Source organism: Brienomyrus brachyistius, unplaced genomic scaffold, assembly GCF_023856365.1.
Source record: "Brienomyrus brachyistius isolate T26 unplaced genomic scaffold, BBRACH_0.4 scaffold343, whole genome shotgun sequence".
Taxonomy (NCBI): Eukaryota; Metazoa; Chordata; class Actinopteri; order Osteoglossiformes; family Mormyridae; genus Brienomyrus; species Brienomyrus brachyistius.
In genome coordinates this window covers 73,307-90,513 of record NW_026042618.1, presented here as the reverse complement: position 1 = coordinate 90,513, position 17,207 = coordinate 73,307, and the positions used below count along the sequence as shown (strand labels likewise).

The following is a 17,207-nucleotide window of genomic DNA, read 5'->3' as shown; positions in this document are numbered from 1 at the left end:
TAACTATGTTGAAATATGATATCTGATAGATAAAAATATTCATCTGTTGACCGCTCATACGTGACGCTCCGCACCCCGCGCTCTCCCCGATCTCCGGTAGAACAATAGAGCTCCGCGAATCGAAGGTTGAATGAGCTGAATTGGACGCTGCTCCCCTCTGGCGCCACCTGCTGCCTGGGAGCTCATCCTATTCGCGTGGAATAACGGTGCCAAAAGTCACGGGATCCACAAATGTTTTACCTTGCTGTGTACTTGTAGAAAATGTAAAAAATCACCAATAACAATGATGAAACATTTCTTATTGGTTTTATTCTGTCTTTATACTTGTGGAAGACGCTCTTTTCGTTTTTGCTAGCTGCATTTGTATTAGCTAAACGCATTGTGTTGATTTGACAGCAATGTTTTGTATTTGCAGAGCGCATTGTGTTTGTGTGAGACGTATGTTTTGTATTTGTACAGCATGATGTGCACGTTTGCGGATTGCTCGTTGTTTATAAATTACATCCGGTTTGTTTACAGATCGTGGGGCATTTGTGAAACGTGTTCTGTGTATTTGTGACGTATTGGCAGGGTTCTAACTCCATACCACAGAACGCCGTCAATGACCGGACTAAGGAGACACACGCACACAGACACGGACTTAAATACACCAAACTAATCAACACAACTAGAAACAGCTGAAGACACGCGGATTCCACACGAGGCAAACGAGGGGGCGTGGCACACACGGGAATCGGAACAATGGGGGGGGGGTAACAAAAGTATATAAAAAAGTACAGAATGAACCAGAAAACGAAGGAAAGAAGAGTCACATATCTTCAAAGGCGAGTTGTCGAAATGCTGCCTATAGCACACGGATGGGTTTTTCATTTTTTTATTTTTTTTTTTAAAAATGATGTTGCTGTATTGACTCAGTGTTATAGGGCAGTCCTCCCACCCTTTTCAGTTGAACTGTAGGAGTTTCAGAATTAGCGGGGGTAGTGGTACCTGCGGAGTAGGCAGAAGTGGTGGTGGGCTTGCCAGAGCCCTTCATATTGGGGACCATTGGCTCTTGCTTCCAGTTGCATTATTCCTTAGTTTTGGCGTGGGCTCCGGCCGTACAGGGTCCATTGACGTGATCGTTCTTTTGTGATACGTCTGTGGGTGGAAGATCTATGAACTTGCTTCTGTTCAGGGATGCACATTTTAACTTCTATCCTTATCGGTACTTGCCAAGGTGGCTTCATATTAAGTGCTGTCTATTCAGTGTCAACTCCCGCTGATCGTATACACCTGTGGTTCTCAAACGACGGTTCGTGACAACTCCACGTACCACTAGAGGGAGCTGTCTCCATTTATGCCGTCAGGCAGTCTCTTCTGAGATGGTATAATAAACTTGAACCACTTGTGCACAAATACTACTTTGCTGTTTTTCCAGTGGCAATAGTGCTGTAATTCTCAGCATTGGTTTTTTTTAATTGTATAATGCAAAATACCAAGCATGTGGTGTCTAATCACCATAGTATTGGGGGGGATCATCATATAAAGGAACTAACCTCTAATTTGCTCTGCAGAGTTGCTGTGGGACTGAACCAAGACATGAGGACTCCAAGCTTGCTGGGGATTGCACTCCTCTGCCTGTCTGCCATGCCTGCTGCAATGGATGATGGTCAGTTTTCTGAAAGCCATCCTGATCACTTGCAGGCCATTGGGGGGAGGGTCAGACATAAGCCTGGGCCATTCGGGACCAAATCCAAATGATTTGTTTAGCTCAGTTTGATTCCATACGTCACCTCAGTCCTAGTTAAAGGCTGTTTCCCAGACATGTTTGTATGATTAGATGTCAGAGAACAGGATTCTCAGGGTTATAGCACAGCCCCATGGGATTGTTTTCTCTGCTCCCCTAGACAATGTGGATGTAGATCTCCACTTCCCAAAGCGGTGTGGTGGTCAACGCTACTGGCAAAAAGTGGGCCGCTACTGTGCAAAGTATTTCAACACACCAAGCTCCTTCGCCGATGCCGAGGTAAAGCCCAAACCGTCCTCCAGGTGCCTCATTTTGTAGCAGATCTGTAAGTATCAGAGCCAACATCTGTATTACTTCTATACTGCATTCAGATTAATTGTTCCTTTGTGTACCAGTCTGCTTGCAGGCAGGCAGCTTCAGGGGGTCACCTGGTCTCCGTGCACGATGAACAAACAAATGCGGATGTCTTGGCCATCGTGTTGGAATACAACCCCTCCTCACCAAGGATCTGGTTGGGCGGTCAAAGGTTTGGTCAGGTGATGGAGAGCAGGGAGATGTGGGAACAGGGCAGGGACATCCATGTGCCTTGTAATGTTACTGTGAGCCAGGGATGGTAATATCAGACTAGTGACCTGTGTGTCTGCAACTGATATCGCTCTTTCTCACTCTCCCCTAACAGTCGAATACATTCATCTGGACAGATGGTTCTCCTTGGGATTTTGAGAAATGGGTTCCAGATCAACCAGATAATGCCGGAAATCATGAGAACTGTGTGGAGATGAACTGGAAAGGTAAGAGAATGGAGAGTGGTGTAGGGGAAAGTAGCCAGAGGGACTCATGGAAAATGGTTACTTGCAGAACATTTATTATACTGTGATTGACCAGATTTACCTCAACTCCTTTGTCCAAAGTGAATTTTCCCAGCAAACATTAACTAAAGAACAATCTCTGCCGGGCAAGGCATCTCCTCACCTGACTGTAATCCTGTTTAAAAGTTTCTGAATTTTACTTTTTCTTTTTTAGTGGAACTTCAGTAGTGTTTAGAAATATGCCAATTTTTATATAACAAGTTTATGCTCTTATTGTAAAGAGGGTTTGCTTCAGCATGTGTGACTTCTTGCAGACTTGGGAGAATGGAATGATGACTGGTGCATCAAACAGAAGCCTTTCATCTGCGCTTTCAAATGGCACAAGTGGTAGCAGGAGCCGGAAGACTGAAATGCTGGAATCGCTCTACGGCACGGCTTGTAAAAATCAGACGGCACATGAAGATAAGCGGGGAAGATTCATGCAAAATTTTGAAATGCTTCGCTAAACTCGTGCAAAATAAAAACGAACTAAATACCAACCATATGATTGCGTTCTTATTAAATAGTTTAAATGCATCGTGTTGCAGCCAATATCGTCATTATTTTGATACAATAATGGTTTACATTACTGGCTGATGCAGTTATGACTTGTATTCAAATTGTAGTACATTATTGGTAAGTTGTGCAATAATCAACTTATTGCAATAAGAATGGCGGGGAAAAAGTATTACTCTATTGGCAGTTCTTGCATTAGTGTCAGTCTGCCTGTGCTCCGTTTCGGCCCCTCGACCGTCCCCTGTCATCCTGCTCATTTAATCATACCTGTCTGATGCTGTCAGTCCCTGTATATTAGTGTCTGCTTGTCCTGTGCTCCCCAGTCTGGTCATCTGTGCAGTAACCCCTCTAAGCCTCTCTGATGGTGTCGCTCCGTTCTCCCCCGTGATGGTTGGTATCTCCCGTGTCTGGTTTCCCCGTTTGAGGTATAATATGCCTGCCCAACCCTCTGGGCGCCTCCAGATTCCTCTTTGTAAAGAAGGAAGGCGGAGGTCTGCAGCCATATATCGATTATCGGGTCCTGAACGCCATCACGGTGAAATGGTGGGAACCCCCCCTACTCATCCACTCTGGGCAGAAGCAGCTCAGATCTTTACCAAATTGTTTCTGCACAGTGCCTACAACCCGATCCGGATCTGAGAGGGGGGCTGGTTGCTGAACAGTTCTTCAGACATTCATGAGCAAAGTCCTGGCCGACCTGCCACAGGCACAGGTATCGAGCGTTTCCCTAAACCTGCCATTAACAGCCTCAGCCTGCGCTCCTCACCCCCCACCCCCCCAAAGGAGATTTGTTCATGGGTTTTGGGAGTGAGTAAAAATGCAAATCGGTGTTTTATTGTGGTTGCTGGTGTGACGCATTTCAAAGGTGCAGGAAATCTACGTTTACCACGTGTTCTCTCTGACATATACCAGGCAAGGACCTGTAAATAACATATAAAAGATCTCTTTCAAAATGTACATGATAGATCAGCGTGTAACAAATCACAATTATACAACTCTTTCTGTGATCTTGCCATTTCCTGCTGGATATTTGCTTGTCTCATTTCCTGACCCTTTCCCTGGCTGTGTGGTAGAAAAATTATAAATCCTCTCATAACTCCAGTGAAGCCACTTAGAATAAATCTCCAGACCTTTCAGTTGGTAAGCAAAGGTATCTCTTTTATTCGAGCCCTCCAGCAAAGCGCTCCGTCACAGTACCCCAGCACTGAGAGCAACCAGTTGATAAAGCATAGTTCTCAGTTCCAGATAAGGTCACAAAAGACCAACAAAACAGGCTCAAACGTATAACACAATTCTCCTGCTCTATTGGTTCACCTTCTCGGCTGATAAAATCCACCCATTTTGCACAATTTACCAGAACATGTCTCGACTGCTAGGCTCCTACTTGAGATATGAATATAGATATTGATTATATTGACATTGAATCACTGTAAATATTTGGTTGTCCTTTGACTACTGATTGACATATTGTCATTGAATCACTGTAAATATTTGGTTGTCCTTTGATTACTGATTGACGTATTGACATATTGTCATTGAATCACTGTAAATATTTGGTTGTCCTTTGATTACTGATTGACGTATTGACATATTGTCATTGAATCACTGTACATACATGGCTAACATATGATTAACATGATTAACATAACGGTTACTTATATATTTGTACTACCGCATAACATGTTGCGTATGGCCTACTGCGACTACTTTATATTTGCAACTCTTTGTGCACCAGTTGGGGCAGCTTCGAATCTCTTCCTGCAGGCGGTTTCTCCCCCACCTCACTCCACTGTCTGTCTCTCCAAAGTCTGATCTCTCTTCAGGGTCTGCGGAACCAACCGCAGGCAGCTATCATGAGACGAGGACACACAGTATTCAAAACAATCTCTTGCCTCAGACCTAAGACATGAGAGACCCAATATGCCTCCCCTCCTGGGCCTACCAATGTCCTATTTTCCTTCCACACGCCACCCTTTTGAACACGCGAGACCCACGCTGTTCACAGATAATCAGCATCCACATCCCCGTAATCTACTGGATGAAAGTGTAACGAGGTGAAGCGGACCGATGGCGGTTGGACGGAACATGTGTCACCAGTGGAGTTGCTATTGCTGGTCACATTGATGATAACCTGGGGCTGTGGGTCGTAGAGCCAAGCAGGTAAGGGAAGATCATCCACCCGTGGAGCAGGGGAAGCCCGCAGGAACATACCAGACTTTGTCTGGGAAGACAGAATACAAGAATAACACCTAAACAGCAATATTATTAGTAGAAACACTACATGCAAAAGCAATATACTGAATACTAATGGCCTGAATACCCCAGATAATCCCGGAATCAGTGAGGAGAATCAATAGTCCCAGCTGTACTCAAACAGGCCGTGCTCTTCGTGTATCTCAGACATCTGCTCGTGCATCACGTCCTCCAGATCCTGCACGGCCTGAGAGGAATCAGGGATGTACACGCAACATCCTCTTCCCACGATAGCACAAACACCACCTTTCTCAGCTAATAGGAGATCTAACGCCATATGGTTTTGCAGAGCTACATGCTTAACTGCAGATGATTTACCATTAATGGCCTTCACAGTATCAAGTCTCAGATTAGCCACTTTCTATACTGCAGTCTGAAGGTCTGCCAGTCCAATGGATGGAATAAACACCCCAATACCATTGCTCAGTTCGACTAAGAGACCGTCTGCTGCGTGAATATGCACACACAGCCAAAGACATCTGCGCTCTGGGCACCTAGCATAAGGAGGGACAAGAAAAGCTAGATAACACTACCAATCAACTTTACCCTTTGAAAGACAGAAATCAGCATAACCCTTAAGACCACAGAGAAACGTGAAACATGGTGGCGCCGCTAACAAAGGTCACCAATGAAAGAAGAGTGGGCATAAACCTTACAGTGTACAGGTGGGGAGAAAGGGGATCTCCAGAACTTTATAGCATCGATCCCAAATATAACTATCACAACAAAAATGGTTACCACGAAAAGGCAACACAGTTGTGACCCTCTGAGGGGCCAGTCTTGAAAGAACCACCAGGATCGGACATGCGTCTGCAGTGGGCTTGGTGGACCCATGCGTCGACTCCTTCCACCTTCACTGCGTGAGGAGTCACAATCAGACCTGCCTAAGGCCTAAGACATAACACACCCACTATGCCTTCCCTCCGGGGCCTACCAATGTGAAATATTCTTTCCACAGCTCACAGACTGACCATTAGTTAGAACCTGAACTTGGGTTTGAACTGTGCCCTGCGGCCTTTGATTGACTGTCCCCGTTATAAGGGAAAGCAGGTTCCTTGCAGCCGTTTCTACGGGGGCACAGTCCGATTTCTGGAAGTAAAAGGAATAAAGATAAAACCAATGTATACTTTCTAACCCATGAAAATAAACACTAACCTAGTTCCTCAATCGCACTATATGGAACTTTCACACCCTGCAGGCAATGAAGAATTAAACTAATCAACATGAACAAACTAGACCCAGAACTATAAAAAGGAAACAGTAGGGTTGTAGTACTCGGGTCCGGTCTCGTTCTCGGAATGGGCCGTATTCGTACTCGGTCTTGTCATGGAATCGGACAAACCGGATTCGGGATTATATTTCGAGACCATCCGAGATCACGACTCTGAAAATATTAACGTTAATCCTGCATGACTACCATTTTTTTATTTTTATTTTATTTTGTCATAATTCGGAAGCACTGTAACGCACAGAAACCAAACACATGCAGATAATAATATTGATTCTTCTGTATGTGAAAGTATTTGTGAGTAATTGTGCGCACAATTACAGAAGTAGCTGCGTAAAAATGCATGAGTGGCGTTTTTCGCGAGGTAAACAAACTCGCTCGGTGTGTGCATGCGCTCGCCACTCTCACGTGGAGCTCCAGCACGCGCTACAGTTCAGTCAAATATTTAATTTTATTGCTGACAAAACTCATATTTTATTTGATAGATAACAACAACCAGCGTTCTAATGACAATACAGCCAATTACACGATATTTTTATTGTTTATTCCGGACGCGCATCCATCGCACCATTGACGTGATACGGGGGATTGTGGGAAATGTAGCTGTCCTCCAGAGATGCCAAACGCAGATAATTTTAGAGGCCAAAATGAGTCCAAATAGGCTCAAAACGAGTATTTCTTCATTTTCAATTTATATGAAAATATTTTTTACAATTTTTTAAAAGTTATATCTGAAGTGACAGCACTTTTATAGATAAAGCTAAACATGTGGTGTAAAATGTGCGTCCGGTCTCGGTCTCGGGTCACCCTGGTCTCGGTCTTGGCCCTTTAGAGTCTTGGTCTCGACACACTGGTTCAAGACTTTGATTTCGGATTAGGTGGTCTTGACTACAATACTAGGAAACAGTAAATTCTTGGTGTAGTTGCAACATTCTGCTGGAGAAATAAATAAGACAAAAATGAATATGTCGGAGCTATCATGTGTATGCATGAGCTATTCACACCTGGCCACATCCCCCCCTTTATGGCACTGTTGGGGATGTATCTGGATCACGTTTCACCGTTGCGTTGTTGTTCATCTAATTACCATTCGCGGTAATGCAGGCCATTGATAATGCGAATACAGCGATCTTTAGGTGAGGGCGGCACTACACGCCTCCGATGCAGGTAAAACAAAGAAAGGTGACTTTTTTTTTTTACTTTTTTGCTGATTTTTACCCAGTTCTTACTTCCGACAATGGACGTTTTGAAAATAAGACATTAATTAAGCACATAAGATTGTTTAAACATGTCTCACTTTAAAACCTTTCAATATTAGTTTAAATGCCCCATATAACCCCCAAATAACTCGTGGCCATAAGTGGAAATTAGCGGGAGAACAATTTAAAATGAATTTGAGAAAGCACTTCTTTACACAGAGTGTATAGTTAGAATATGGAACAGTCTTCCTGTTAGTATAGCGCAAGCTAAAACCCTGGGTTCCTTTAAACCAGAGCTGTCACAACGAACTCCACCTGCACAGTTTTCAGTTTTATATACTAGCAGGTAAAATGTGAAGTAGCTAAAAGTGTCCTCCCTGACATAGGCATATTGGTGGCTGTCAGTAGTACTACGCAGTATTTTAGTGCTCCCGTTAGTTAGTAACAATTTCTAGCGATTATGTGCAAAAACGTTTGCAAACATTAGAGCATATTACCGTTAAACTCTCTAACATGAAAAATACATATGCTGGATTTTAAAGAATCGTCATGTGCAAGTTTACATAGCACAAACAACAACTAACTGTTGTATACAATACGGTTAAAATGATTACTTTCATGTTACACGTCGTTATTAGAGTTAACTATGTTGAAATATGACACTATATTGTTGTGTTTTTTTCTTTCCCTGGCAATCAGGAGTCTGGAGCCGCCTCTGTAGATCTTCAGATTCAGTCTTTATTTCAACAGGGAGGTTACAGCCAAGGCTGGACGCCCTACATAAGTGTCCAATACTGTTTTACACTCATTTTCTACATTTTCTTATCGTGTAACAAAATATCTCGTCACGTAAGCATGCATCACCATTCCCTTAACCATTCCCCATCGTTGTTTTCTCTCTTGATTCACGGCCCTAGATGATAAGTTTGTCAATCATTTCTTTTACTGTTTAGTCCCTCGGCTGAACATAATTGTGTCGCGACGATCTCTACTCGGTTTTTTAAATATCCAGCCGTGAACTTTTGGCCAACTCAAGCGAATCCCTTCCTTCAGTAGCAAACCTTGGCAGCTTCAGCTTGTTGCACATTGTCTGGCTAGAGGGTTGATGATTTGTTTCTCCTTCAACACAGTGATAAGCTGCAGCACTAAAAAAGTACATATTCATATACCAGAGACAGCTAACAGATACAGAAACTTCTAAGGCAACACAAAATGCTAATTCATACTTGTTTTCCATCACATTGTGCTGCAGCAGAAATTGGTCTGCATTCTCTGAAGGTTACAAGCTCACACTCTACACGGTTTACATCAGCTTCTTAATAGAGTCCTAATAATTGCATCGTATATGCGTTATGGAATGCAAAATAATATTCCATAATATAGATAAAAATATTTACCTGTTGACCGCTCATACGTTTACGCTCCGCAAACCGCGCTCTTCCTGATCTCAGGTAGAAAATTAGAGCTGCACGAATCGAAGGCTGAATGATTGATTAGGCTACAATAAATTAATATTTATTATAAATTATTTATAATAATTATAAATTACATCCGGTTTGTTTACAGATCGCAGGGCATTTGTGAAACGTGTTCTGTGTATTCGCGACGTATTGGCAGGGTTCTAACTCCATAAAATCGCCTCCAATACTTCCCTTAACTTTGCACCCCCCCCGGGACCTAGGGCTGTGTCAGCCAGTAAATAATAAAACCTCTTCTGTCAGGCTGAGGTATTCCTCCGCAATCAGACGCATAGGTGGGGTTTACGGAGCAGTCGTTTGAACACGGGGTTTATTCAGGAACAACACACTTATTAGCACAGAACGACGTCAATGACCAGACTAACGAAAGGCACACAGACGCTTAAAGGACTTAAATACACCAAACTAATCAACACATCTAGAAACAACTGAAGACACGGGATTCCACGCGAGGCAAATGAGGGGGCGTGGCACACACGGGGAAAGGAACAATAGGGGCGTAACAAAAGTATATAAAAAGGTGCAGAATGAACCAGAGGAAAAGGAAAGAGTCGCAGATCTTGAAAGGTCAGTCTTTGATTTCTCTAAATCCCGCTTATATCACACATATGATTTTTTGTATGATGTTTGTATTGTAGCGTTTTTTATAGGACTGTCCTCCCACCCATTTCAGCCCATCTCTGGGAATTTCGGAAATATAGTGGAAGGTGGTACGTGCAGAGTGGGCACAAGACGTGGCGGGCTCCACACAACCATATATATATATATATATATATATATATATTTTTTTTTTTTCTGGGGAACATTAATTGTGTCTGGCTCTCTTGCTTCTGATTGCATTGTCTTCCTTTTTGGGTTTTTGCGTGGGCTCCAGCCGAAATGGGTCCATTAAAGTGCTCATTCGTTTGTGATGCGCCTGTTACGTCGTCATTGCAGTATGTATGTATGTATGTGTGTATGAATGTGTCCGCAAAGAGCAAGTTGAGGGAGGGGTAAAAGACAATTTCCCCACAAGGATTAATAGAGTGATGTTTATTACTATATGAGTGTTTAATGTTTAACATATTTGTTTCCATTTAAGAATATACACGTGTAATTATTGTTTTTGTTGGCACTTACCTGTTGTGGCTTAAATATCATTAGGTGCTCTGTATTCAGTGTGGACTCCTCCTGATCGCATAGACCTGAGGTTCTCAAACAATGGTACGTGAGAGGTTCCTCCCTCTAGTGCTCTGTGCAGTTATTTCCATTTATGCTGTCAGCCATAATCTTTTTCTGAGGTCATACACATCGTAAACAATTTGAGAACCACTGACATACAAAACATTCCTGCCTTCTTTCAGGGTCTTTCCAGTGGCAATGGTGCCATAATTCACAGCATTTTGACAATCACTATAATAAGTAACATTTTGAACTAAATTACATAACATTTAATTATTTCATTTTGTAACTAAGTATCATCAACAATTGCGTGATGTTTAACCAACACGATATTAGGGATTATTATTTAACGTAACTGTAACCATCGGTTTGCTCTCTGCAGAGAGGTGCTGTGGGACTGAAGAGCCGAGACATGAGGACTCTAAGCTTGCTGGGGGTTGCACTCCTCTGTCTGTTTGCCATGCCTGCTGCAACGGATGATGGTCAGTCAGTTTCCTGATAAAGCCATTCTGACGGTCACTTAAACAGGCCATTGGGGGGGTGAGACATGTGACCATCCTGGGGCAATGAGGACTGAATCCAAACAGGCCCCAAATGATTTGTTTAGCTCAGTTTGAGAATTCCATACATCTCAACAGTCCTAGTTAAAGGCTGTTTCCCAAAACCTTTGTCATTCTACCATCATCGTAACTTCAGAGAGAGAATTCAGTATGATGACACTCAGACAGATTAGGACTCTTGATCATAGCACAGCCCCATGGAATCATTATGTTTTCTGTGCTTCACCAGACCATCAACACCCCTCAAACGCGTGTGTTGGACAATACAAGGACTGGACCCAAATTGGCCAGGTGTGCGCAAAGTATTTCAACACACCAAGGTCCTTCGCCGATGCCGAGGTAAAGGCCAAACCGTCCTCCAGGTGCCTCATTTTGTAGCAGATCTGTAAGAATTTCATTCTAACAGTATCAGAGCCACCATCTGTATTACTTCTATACTGCATTCAGATTAATTGTTCCTTTGTGTACCAGTCTGCTTGCAGGCAGGCAGCTTCAGGGGGTCACCTGGTCTCCGTGCATGATGAACAAACAAATGCGGATGTCTTGGCCATCGTGTTGAAATACAACCCCTCCTCACCAAGGATCTGGTTGGGCGGTCAAAGGTTTGGTCAGGTGATGGAGCGCAGGGAGACGTGGGAACAGGGCAGGGACGTCCATGTGCCTTGTAATGTTACTGTGAGCCAGGGATGGTAATATCAGACTAGTGACCTGTGTGTCCGCTACTGATATCGCTCTTTCTCACTCTCCCCTAACAGTCAAGTACATTCGTCTGGACAGATGGTTCTCCTTGGAATTTCTGGAAATGGGTTGCAGGTCAACCAAGTAACAGCGGAAATCATGAGAACTGTGTGGAGATGAACTGGACAAGTAAGAGACAGGAGAGCGGCGTAGATGGGAGAAGAGTGATGTAGGGGAAAGTGGTTATTAACAGAACATTTATTAGAGTACAATATATTGACCAAATCTACTTAAAATACTCCTTTGTCCAAAGTGAATTTTTCCCAGCAGAAACATTAACTAAAGAACAAACTCTGACAGACAAGGCATCTCCTCACCTGACTGTAATCCTGTTTTTACGGAGAGATAAAGGTTTCTGAATTTTGCATACTGAATGTTTCCAGTGGAACTTAATTTGTTTTTTCCAAAGCACTACTGGTCTTTAAATTGGCATAAAACAGGAGTTTATATTGGTATAAAGAGGGTTTGCTTCAGCATGTGTGATGTTTCTTTCAGACTTGGGGGAATGGAATGATGATTGGTGCATCAAACAGAAACCTTTCATCTGCGCCTTCCAGTGGCAGCATGAGCGGGGAGACTGAAGAATGATGGAAACACGCTACTGCATCGCTTATAAAAATCAGGCAACACATGAAGATTCATGCAAAGTGCAAAATGAGTAAAGAATCGCAAAATTTTTAAATGCTTCACTGAGCTCATGCAAAATAAAAAAAACTATATCATGTGTATGACTGTGTTCTTGTTTAACTGATACATTATTGGCTGGTACATTATGCAGAATGCAGTTATGATATTTGTATTCAAATTGTAGTACATTACTGGTAAGTTGTTACATAATCAACTTTTATTGCAATAAGAAAGGGGAAAAAGTATTACATTATTGGCAGTTCTTACATTAGTGTCAGGGTCTGTCTGTCTGTGCTCCGTTTCGGCCCCTCGACCGTCCCCTGTCATCCCGCTCATTTACTCATACCTGCCTCCTGTCTGACGCTGTTAGTCCCTGTATATTAGTGTCTGCTTGTCATGTGCTCCCCAGTCTGGTCAGTGTCATCTGTGCAGTAACCCCTCAAAGTGGTTGTATTTGTACTCTGTCTTGTCATGGACTCGAACAATGCGGACTCGGGATTTTATTTCGAGACCATCCGAGATCACGCCCTACGTTAGTCCGGCGTGACTACTATTACTTTAGTTGTTAATTAAAAATACATATGCTGGATTTTAAAAATTCATCATGTGCAAGTTTGCATAGCACAAACATCAACTAACTGCAGTGTCTACAACACGCTTAAAATGATTATTTTCACGTTACACGTCGTTATTAGAGTTAACTATGTTGAAATATGATATCTGATAGATAAAAATATTCATCTGTTGACCGCTCATACGTGACGCTCCGCACCCCGCGCTCTCCCCGATCTCCGGTAGAACAATAGAGCTCCGCGAATCGAAGGTTGAATGAGCTGAATTGGACGCTGCTCCCCTCTGGCGCCACCTGCTGCCTGGGAGCTCATCCTATTCGCGTGGAATAACGGTGCCAAAAGTCACGGGATCCACAAATGTTTTACCTTGCTGTGTACTTGTAGAAAATGTAAAAAATCACCAATAACAATGATGAAACATTTCTTATTGGTTTTATTCTGTCTTTATACTTGTGGAAGACGCTCTTTTCGTTTTTGCTAGCTGCATTTGTATTAGCTAAACGCGTTGTGTTGGTTTGACAGCAGTGTTTTGTATTTGCAGAGCGCATTGTGTTTGTGTGAGACGTATGTTTTGTATTTGTACAGCATGATGTGCACGTTTGCGGATTGCTCGTTATTTATAAATTACATCCGGTTTGTTCACAGATCGTGGGGCATTTGTGAAACGTGTTCTGTGTATTTGTGACGTATTGGCAGGGTTCTAACTCCATACCACAGAACGCCGTCAATGGCCGGACTAAGGAGACACACGCACACAGACACGGACTTAAATACACCAAACTAATCAACACAACTAGAAACAGCTGAAGACACGCGGATTCCACACGAGGCAAACGAGGGGGCGTGGCACACACGGGAATCGGAACAATGGGGGGGTAACAAAAGTATATAAAAAAGTACAGAATGAACCAGAAAACGAAGGAAAGAAGAGTCACATATCTTCAAAGGCGAGTTGTCGAAATGCTGACTATAGCACACGGATGGGGTTTTTTTTTTTTTTTTTTTTTTTTTTTTAAATGATGTTGCTGTATTGACTCAGTGTTATAGGGCAGTCCTCCCACCCTTCTCAGTTGAACTGTAGGAGTTTCAGAATTAGCGGGGGTAGTGGTACCTGCGGAGTAGGCAGAAGTGGTGGTGGGCTTGCCAGAGCCCTTCATATTGGGGACCATTGGCTCTTTTGCTTCCAGTTGCATTATTCCTCAGTTTTGGCGTGGGCTCCGGCCGAACAGGGTCCATTGACGCGATCGTTCTTTTGTGATACGTCTGTGGGTGGAAGATCTATGAACTTGCTTCTGTTCAGGGATGCACATTTTAACTTCTATCCTTATCGGTACTTGCCAAGGTGGCTTCATATTAAGTGCTGTCTATTCAGTGTCAACTCCCGCTGATCGTATACACCTGTGGTTCTCAAACGACGGTTCGTGACAACTCCACGTACCACTAGAGGGAGCTGTCTCCATTTATGCCGTCAGGCAGTCTCTTCTGAGATGGTATAATAAACTTGAACCACTTGTGCACAAATACTACTTTGCTGTTTTTCCAGTGGCAATAGTGCTGTAATTCTCAGCATTGGTTTTTTTTTTTTTTTATTGTATAATGCAAAATACCAAGCATGTGGTGTCTAATCACCATAGTATTGGGGGGGATAATCATATAAAGGAACTAACCTCTAATTTGCTCTGCAGAGTTGCTGTGGGACTGAACCAAGACATGAGGACTCCAAGCTTGCTGGGGATTGCACTCCTCTGCCTGTCTGCCATGCCTGCTGCAATGGATGATGGTCAGTTTTCTGAAAGCCATCCTGATCACTTGCAGGCCATTGGGGGGAGGGTCAGACATAAGCCTGGGCCATTCGGGACCAAATCCAAATGATTTGTTTTAGCTCAGTTTGATTCTGTACGTCACCTCAGTCCTGGTTAAAGGCTGTTTCCCAGACATGTTTGTATGATTAGATAATGTCGGCGAACAGGATTCTCAGGGTTATAGCACAGCCCCATGGGATTGTTTTCTCTGCTCCCCTAGACAATGTGGATGTAGATCTCCACTTCCCAAAGCGGTGTGGTGGTCAACGCTACTGGCAAAAAGTGGGCCGCTACTGTGCAAAGTATTTCAACACACCAAGCTCCTTCGCCGATGCTGAGGTAAAGCCCAAACCGTCCTCCAGGTGCCTCATTTTGTAGCAGATCTGTAAGAATTTCGTTCTAATAGTATCAGAGCCAACATCTGTATTACTTCTATACTGCATTCAGATTAATTGTTCCTTTGTGTACCAGTCTGCTTGCAGGCAGGCAGCTTCAGGGGGTCACCTGGTCTCCGTGCACGATGAACAAACAAATGCGGATGTCTTGGCCATCGTGTTGGAATACAACCCCTCCTCACCAAGGATCTGGTTGGGCGGTCAAAGGTTTGGTCAGGTGATGGAGAGCAGGGAGACGTGGGAACAGGGCAGGGACATCCATGTGCCTTGTAATGTTACTGTGAGCCGGGGATGGTAATATCAGACTAGTGACCTGTGTCTGCAACTGATCGCTCTCTCACTCTCCCCTAACAGTCGAATACATTCATCTGGACAGATGGTTCTCCTTGGGATTTTGAGAAATGGGTTCCAGATCAACCGGATAATGCCGGAAATCATGAGAACTGTGTGGAGATGAACTGGAAAGGTAAGAGAATGGAGAGTGGTGTAGATGGGAGAAGAGTGATGTAGGGGAAAGTAGCCAGAGGGAATCATGGAAAATGGTTACTTGCAGAACATTTATTATACTGTGATTGACCAGATTTACCTCAACTCCTTTGTCCAAAGTGAATTTTCCCAGCAAACATTAACTAAAGAACAAACTCTGCCGGGCAAGGCATCTCCTCACCTGACTGTAATCCTGTTTAAAAGTTTCTGAATTTTACTTTTTCTTTTTTAGTGGAACTTCAGTAGTGTTTAGAAATTTGCCAATTTTTATATAACAAGTTTATGCTCTTATTGTAAAGAGGGTTTGCTTCAGCATGTGTGACTTCTTGCAGACTTGGGAGAATGGAATGATGACTGGTGCATCAAACAGAAGCCTTTCATCTGCGCTTTCAAATGGCACAAGTGGTAGCAGGAGCCGGAAGACTGAAATGCTGGAATCGCTCTACGGCACGGCTTGTAAAAATCAGATGGCACATGAAGATAAGCGGGGAAGATTCATGCAAAATTTTGAAATGCTTCGCTAAACTCGTGCAAAATAAAAACGAACTAAATACCAACCATATGATTGCGTTCTTATTAAATAGTTTAAATGCATCGTGTTGCAGCCAATATCGTCATTATTTTGATACAATAATGGTTATTACATTACTGGCTGATGCAGTTATGACTTGTATTCAAATTGTAGTACATTATTGGTAAGTTGTGCAATAATCAACTTATTGCAATAAGAATGGCGGGGAAAAAGTATTACTCTATTGGCAGTTCTTGCATTAGTGTCAGTCTGTCTGTGCTCCGTTTCGGCCCCTCGACCGTCCCCTGTCATCCTGCTCATTTAATCATACCTGTCTGATGCTGTTAGTCCCTGTATATTAGTGTCTGCTTGTCCTGTGCTCCCCAGTCTGGTCATCTGTGCAGTAACCCCTCTGAGCCTCTCTGATGGTGTTGCTCCGTGCTCCCCCGTGATGGTTGGTATCTCCCGTGTCTGGTTTCCCCCGTTCGAGGTATAATATGCCTGCCCAACCCTCAGGGCGCCTCCAGATTCCTCTTTGTAAAGAAGGAAGGCGGAGGTCTGCAGCCACATATCGATTATCGGGTCCTGAACGCCATCACGGTGAAATGGTGGGAACCACCCCTACTCATCCACTCTGGGCAGAAGCAGCTCAGATCTTTACCAAATTGATACTGCACAGTGCCTACAACCCGATCCGGATCTGAGAGGGGGGCTGGTTGCTGAACAGTTCTTCAGACATTCATGAGCAAAGTCCTGGCCGACCTGCCACAGGCACAGGTATCGAGCGTTTCCCTAAACCTGCCATTAACAGCCTCAGCCTGCGCTCCTCACCCCCCACCCCCCCCAAAGGAGATTTGTTCATGGGTTTTGGGAGTGAGTAAAAATGCAAATCGGTGTTTTATTGTGGTTGCTGGTGTGACGCATTTCAAAGGTGCAGGAAATCTACGTTTACCACGTGTTCTCTCTGACATATACCAGGCAAGGACCTGTAAATAACATATAAAAGATCTGTTTCAAAATGTACATGATAGATCAGCGTGTAACAAATCACAATTATACAACTTTCTGTGATCTTGCCATTTCCTGCTGGATATTTGCTTGTCTCAT

General features: G+C 43.5%; 3 protein-coding genes across 4 annotated transcripts in view; all 3 read left to right on the top strand.

Annotated features, from left to right (window-relative positions):
* Positions 1 to 765: 765 nt before the first annotated feature.
* The window catches only part of LOC125728593 (lectin-like), a 41,449-nt gene continuing 25,007 nt past the window's right edge, over positions 766 to 17,207 (top strand). The window contains exons 1-6 of one of the 2 annotated variants that reach the window (XM_049005490.1): positions 766 to 824; positions 1,554 to 1,648; positions 1,887 to 2,005; positions 2,122 to 2,262; positions 2,406 to 2,517; positions 2,850 to 3,074. In XM_049005490.1, coding sequence (XP_048861447.1) covers positions 781 to 824; positions 1,554 to 1,648; positions 1,887 to 2,005; positions 2,122 to 2,262; positions 2,406 to 2,517; positions 2,850 to 2,926 — 588 coding nt within the window. In that variant the 5' untranslated portion in view covers positions 766 to 780 and the 3' untranslated portion in view covers positions 2,927 to 3,074. Of the gene's footprint in view, positions 825 to 1,553; positions 1,649 to 1,886; positions 2,006 to 2,121; positions 2,263 to 2,405; positions 2,518 to 2,849; positions 3,075 to 17,207 lie in introns of those variants that run through there. The other variant, XM_049005489.1, reaches the window with a different exon arrangement.
* On the top strand, positions 10,390 to 12,707 carry LOC125728599 (lectin-like). The gene is made up of 6 exons (XM_049005495.1): positions 10,390 to 10,451; positions 10,792 to 10,891; positions 11,199 to 11,308; positions 11,441 to 11,581; positions 11,725 to 11,836; positions 12,203 to 12,707. The coding sequence occupies exons 1-6, from the start codon at positions 10,449 to 10,451 to the stop codon at positions 12,286 to 12,288; spliced, it is 552 nt and encodes a 183-aa protein (XP_048861452.1). The 5' UTR covers positions 10,390 to 10,448; the 3' UTR covers positions 12,289 to 12,707.
* Positions 13,795 to 16,146, top strand: LOC125728595 (lectin-like). The gene is made up of 6 exons (XM_049005491.1): positions 13,795 to 13,853; positions 14,592 to 14,686; positions 14,929 to 15,047; positions 15,180 to 15,320; positions 15,458 to 15,569; positions 15,922 to 16,146. The coding sequence occupies exons 1-6, from the start codon at positions 13,810 to 13,812 to the stop codon at positions 15,996 to 15,998; spliced, it is 588 nt and encodes a 195-aa protein (XP_048861448.1). The 5' UTR covers positions 13,795 to 13,809; the 3' UTR covers positions 15,999 to 16,146.